General features: G+C 37.1%; 1 protein-coding gene across 1 annotated transcript in view; it reads right to left on the bottom strand.

Moving 5' to 3' along the window:
• Positions 1–1586: 1586 nt before the first annotated feature.
• Positions 1587–6000, bottom strand: part of LOC111522688 (zona pellucida sperm-binding protein 3 receptor-like) — a 42010-nt gene continuing 37596 nt past the window's right edge. The window contains exons 9-11 of the mRNA XM_023186851.1: positions 3566–3733; positions 2384–2559; positions 1587–1835 (exon numbers count right to left, since the gene is read on the bottom strand). Coding sequence (XP_023042619.1) covers positions 1587–1835; positions 2384–2559; positions 3566–3733 — 593 coding nt within the window. The remainder of the gene's footprint in view (positions 1836–2383; positions 2560–3565; positions 3734–6000) is intronic.

Genomic DNA, 6000 nt, shown 5'->3' with positions numbered 1-6000 from the left:
GCCAAATATGCATAGCTAATTGGCTTATGACAAAGTGACACTACAGAGCAGTGGGAGAAAGGATGGGTTTTTTTAAATAAAGTACACCAGATTAATTGTATATCCATATGGAAAAAAATGAATCTTGGTCCTTTACCTTACACCATAGCAGTTATGGGTGGATCATAGTTCTAAGTGTGAAAGTAAAATTTAAAATATCTTAAAAGAAAACATGGGCAAAGATTTGAGGGAAGGCATAGATTTCTTAAATGGGATACAAAATGCTAATCAAAAGGGAAGCACTCGATATACTGTACTACATTAAAATTAGGAATTTATGTTTATAAAACACACTTTAGGAAAACTTTATGAAAGTAAAAAAAGGCAGCCCATAGATCAGGAAAAAGATATTTGCAATACATATCTCACAAGGGACTTTTGTCCAGAGTATATTAAAAACTCCTACAACTAAGTTAGAACTAGGTAAGTCATCCAATAGAAAAATGAGTAAATGACTTGAACTAGCACTTTGCAGTAAAGGAATATCTAAATGGTCAACAAACATATGAAAAGTAATTCAACCTCACTAATCACTGGGGGACAACAAATTTAAAGCACAATGTGATACCCAACAGAATTTCTCAAAAAAAAAAAAAAAAAAAAAAAGAAAGAAAGAAAGAACCATTAACAATAGCAAGTATTCCACGTTCTGCAGGAGTGTGGTTTGGTATAACAGCTTTGGAAAACTGAACAAACACATACACACACCTTATAAGCCAGCAATCCCATCCTCAGGTATATGCAGAGAAAAAAATGTCAATGTTCAGCAAAAGACATTTACAAAATTATTCGTAGCAGCACTATTCATGATAGCCAGAAAACTAAACATAACCCAAGTGTTCATCAAGATAAGTTAATTGTGATATATTCATACACTGGTGGAATACTAAATAGAAATGAAAATAAATGAACCTCAACTATGTATAACATGGATGAATCTCACAAATACAATATTTAAAGGAAAAAAATAACATATGTGAAAGAATGCATAATGGATGATTCCATTTCTGTAAAGTTGAGCAACATGCAAGCCCAATCTGTTTAAAGTGCTATTAAAAGTGAGAAGAGTGGAATTCTGTGCAGGGGTAAAGCGATGAGTTACTAATGGACAGGGGCCATCAAACAGACAATGGTTTTGTCTGTAATGTTGCAGAAAATCCTCTGAGTTTTGTATCCTTCTCTGTAGGTAAAGGGTAGGCACATGTGGGATTCAGAGTAAAGGCATTCAGGTAAAGATTACAGTATGAACATGGTTTGAATTCCCTGGCTTCTATTCTTTCTGAGGTACAAAAAAAGTGAGGCAAAGTTAATTACACAAACTTTAGGCAGTGGATTAGTGTACAGGAATGTGTCATAGTTATGCGACATATTGACCAAGATGACAACCCAAACTGATATTTGATAAATAATCATTTAATTAACCAGCACTTCAAGTCCAGGAAAGTAGACATTTGAGCTACAAAAGGCTAGATTGCCAATAATTACACATTTTCTCTAGCAGTAGTAAGAAAGCTCTCCAGCCCAGACACTTATTAGAGTGATGTTGCTTAAGGAAGAGTAGAGTTGATGAATGAAGATTCTGTATGTTGATTTGAAGGGAAAAATAAGTCCTTCATTTCCTCTTTTTCAGAAAATTTCTGATGGGTGTTCATCAATTTGTCTCTCTCTTTTTCAAGTTGTTTAATCTCCAGAGACAGCTTATACACCTCCAGGGCCACTTTCACATCCTCTGGGCTTGGGAGACACTGCATGAGTTTTCTGCCTGTGAGCACTTGCTCACAACCTTCAGGTGCCTCCTAAAAGTGATTTAAAGAAATGAGTAGGGGATGGGAGTACATTTTGAGAGTCATTACTGGCAAAAGGGAGATTGACCTGAAGAGCAAAGAGGAAATCAGGAGAGACAGTGCATCCTAGCAAGTGTTCACATGCAAGCCAAGCCCAGATCTGTCCTTGAGCAGCAACCAAGCAGGTTGAAGCTAAAAAGATGCTGGGCTCCAAAGCAGATGCAAAGCACATCCACAAGGACAACTGAGGCATGGTTCTGAGGACCAACCAGAAATGGAACAAATGCACAACCTTTATTGTAGATAATGTAGAGTGAGGGGTCAGGACATCTGGATTAATAGACTCTCATGTCTAGAGATTTCGGCTCTAGACACACAGCAGGAAAATGTGTCTCTCTTGGCTTATCGCCATGCAAGTTTGGAAGTGCTAATTGTAGTAAGTTACTTATGCTTTCCGACAAAAGTCAGATCTCCTCATTGCTAACTGGGACAGAACCTTGGGAGAGGCCACTATTTTTAGGGATTGGTAGCACAGAACTTCCTTGAATTATGCCACTTACCCACTCACACCTGGGCACTTCTGGGTACCAGGTTCTTGTCTCTGAGCAAGTGATACTTTTGGGACCGATCACACCATAGCCAGAATCACATTCGATAGTGACATTTTCAGGCTCAACATACTGATCCTTATCCACAGACAGCCTTCCATTCACTATTTCTGGTTTCAGACACAGAGCTGTAATGGAAACATATTTTTGAGCATACTGTTTCTAAAAAAAAGTCATCATATCAGTATTGGATAATAAAATGGATAAGACATTGTATTCATAATTATATTCTGGTCCTGCAGGTTGTTCTATGCTTTTATTTTAATGATAATTATAACAGTAATTATTAGCATTTATTGAACAAGTACTATATGTCAGTCTATGTGCTAAATTTTTTACTTATCTCATTTAATCCTCACTACCAATCTATGAATTAGATACTATTATTATCACAATTTTACCAACAAGGAAACTGAAAAGTTAAATATTTCCTCAGTATCACATAGCTTGTAAGTGGTAAGAATTGGTGCTCTCAATTGCTCCACCCCACAGCCTTGATTTGTGTGATTCCTGATGTTTTATTTCCATTGTTCTTGCTTCATAATCTTCCTGGGTTAAATGGAGCCAGTGGTAATTATTAGCAGAATGATGAAAGCTCCAAGCACAATCAAGAGATAGAGCCTTACTTGATTCGTCTTGTTTCTACAGCAGGTTTACCAACAGTGCCACCATCAGGTCATCAAAAGTGGAAATGTAAAGATCATGGGGAAATGGTAACCATCATGAAGTTTTTGTGGAGATTTCTAACACTTCATAATTTGGGAATTAACACTTGAGATTCCTCTTTCTTGAGTAGTTGAAATTAACTCAGGATTCTCATGAAAACTAGAGTCACAAACGTATTCTCAGGTAAAAGATATTGTCTCAACATATTCTGGAAAGATACATAAGAACCTTGTAATAGTGGTTCTCTCTGAACATAGGGCAAGCTATGATTTTGGAAGACTAGAATAGGAAGAAAAGTTCATTTTCAATGTACCTGTCAATTACTTTTTAAAATATATCAGGCATAATTTAAATACTTTGAATAAATAAATAAAGACAAAATTTATGCTGCCTTTGATTAATAGGAAACATTGCTATTAATATTTTCTAATTCTGTCTTCAATGGATTATGAGTTGAGTTGGAGTTACCTTTACATTGAGGGGGTGCATGTTGCCACTGAAAAGACTTGCAGTAGATTGTAGCAAATCCAGCCAAAACATATCCTTCATCACATTCGTATGTAGCCTCAGGATAAGGAGTTATTAAAATAACTTCCTTGTAGTGTCCATGGGCAATACTGGGAGGGTAACTGCAAACTTGGATGATGAGAGAGACAGAAAAGCATGAACTCATAGTTTCAAATTAATCACCCCATATCTGAGTGATCTGTAGGAGATTCAAATGTTCCCATTCAAATCCTTTTTCCATAAGGTAACTTGACACAACTCAACATTTATACTGCTTTCCACCTGAGAACCTACAGAAAAGCTTGATGTGAATGAAAGCAACTCTTGAGTTGAGAGAATCCTCCATTTTACAGAACTTTTCTTGGTTTTTGTTTACATGATCACTAAAATATTTCACTGCTTAGGGAAGTTAAATGAGCTTTGGTATGAAAGCATGAATTCAACCACAGTCATATTAAATGAAAATCAATCTCAATAGAAGTCAGACTAAGTAAAGGAAATATGTATCTGTGAATAGTTGTAAAGGCTCTGAAGAACTGCAGGATCCCCAAACAATCTTATCCCTAACTACAACACCATCAGAACATAATTAGCATATTTTACAATTTAAACAATGATTTCAGTGTTGACATAAGTAATATGAAATGCTGGGGTAGTCACGCTAGAAGGGAACGTTCAAGTTTCAGGAACTCTTGTATGAAAAATTGCAACAAATTTAGAGCCCTGAGAATGTCAAAGGAAGTCCTGTGTTGAAGGATGATTGCCTCCTAAGATTAAAACTAAGTGTCGGAGATTTTAAAATGCTCTATTTTCTAAAAATAAAATAATCAGCACCTTTAACAAACCATGCACATTTGAAAAAATAAAAATACCTCTATTGGCCTTTCTTTTTCATGGATCCTTCAAATTCATGTAGCACTTTTTGTTTTTTCTTTTCAAATGGAGTCTTACTCTGCCACCCAGGCTGGAGTGAAGTGGTGTGGTCTCAGCTCACTGCAACCTCTGCCTCCTGAGTTAAAGCGGTTCTCGTGCCTCAGCCTCCCAAGTAGCTGGGATTACCAGTGTGCACCACCACACCCAGCTAATTTTTGTATTTTTAGTAGAAATGGGGTTTCACCACGTTGGCCAAGCTGGTCTCGAATCCCTGACCTCAGGTGATCCGCACAACTCAGCTTCCCAAAGTGCCGGGATTACAGGCATGAGCATCCACACTCGGCCCTATCTAGCACTATTTCTGTTTAACCAAACTAGTCAACTCCTCCTTCCCTAAACTTGTCATGTACATTTCCACTTCTATATATTAACATTTCCTCCTGGAACTCCTCCTTATCAGAATTTGCTAACCTTCTCTAATTGTTATCTCAAGTCCTACTTCTCCATGAAACTTTCTTTGATTATTTCAATACACAATGTCTGTTCTTTCCTTATATAACACTTGTTAGCAGTAGATTACTTAAGATTAATAGAATTTAATTAATGGAACATAAACAAATCGAGTGGTGCGAAGGATATGTGGTAACAAATGTTTTGTACCCATGCCATGTCCCTTTGGACTTCTGACTACAGTTGCAGATGAAATATATAGTTTCACACAAGCTCAGACTTATGCTGATGATGTTCTACAGAAAGCATTCAACGTGAATCTGTCGGTCTTATTTTGGAGCCTCTTTTGCAGCTGAAAGAGCACAGTTGCAATTGAGGCTCAGTTACTGACTAAATTACTGAAGCAGTTACTGCCCTTTCAACCCTAAACCAATGAGCAACAGAAAGTATTGGATAAATGTCCCAGTCTCCCATCCTTCAGACAGATAATTATGAAAGGCATTCCTTACACTTCTCTGTGGTCCCAAAGAATTGAGCCCCTGCTGCTTATAATAGTCACCTTCGCTTATTCCCCTTGTCTCTCTCTCAACCCTCACTCCTACCTCCTAGAATCACCTCCAAAATAAACTACTGGCTCCCAAGTCATTTTTCTCAAGTTTTGCTTTTAGAGAAACCCAAACTATAGTACCGAGTAATCACCATCATGTTGATGTGAAGAGTCTTTCATAATGAAGATACTTCCATAATAATGACATTTTCAATGTCTTATCCTGATTATAGACAGATGTTTATCACCTAGATGCTTATTTCTTCTCCTTGGTATTTCAACAGAGAGGTGGTTCAGTAGGTCTGAGTCAAAGCAAGGAAAGAAAAGGCTGACACTGTCAGCCGCTAGGCTTCAAGGCTCTCCCTAACAGATCACTTCTTCAACCTGGAGCTTCCATTGTTACACAATATGTAAATCATGTTTTCTGCCTTGACTTATAAATATGGAGTTTTGTGAGGTAGTGTCCCTCTTTACTAAAACGTCAGCATACATGCAGGAAAAATGACAAAATGAGACTGAAAGACTT

The sequence above is a fragment of the Piliocolobus tephrosceles genome, chromosome 1, assembly GCF_002776525.5.
Source record: "Piliocolobus tephrosceles isolate RC106 chromosome 1, ASM277652v3, whole genome shotgun sequence".
Classification (NCBI taxonomy): domain Eukaryota; kingdom Metazoa; phylum Chordata; class Mammalia; order Primates; family Cercopithecidae; genus Piliocolobus; species Piliocolobus tephrosceles.
Note: the sequence above shows the minus strand (reverse complement) of the source record. Positions and strands in the feature narration are given on the sequence as shown.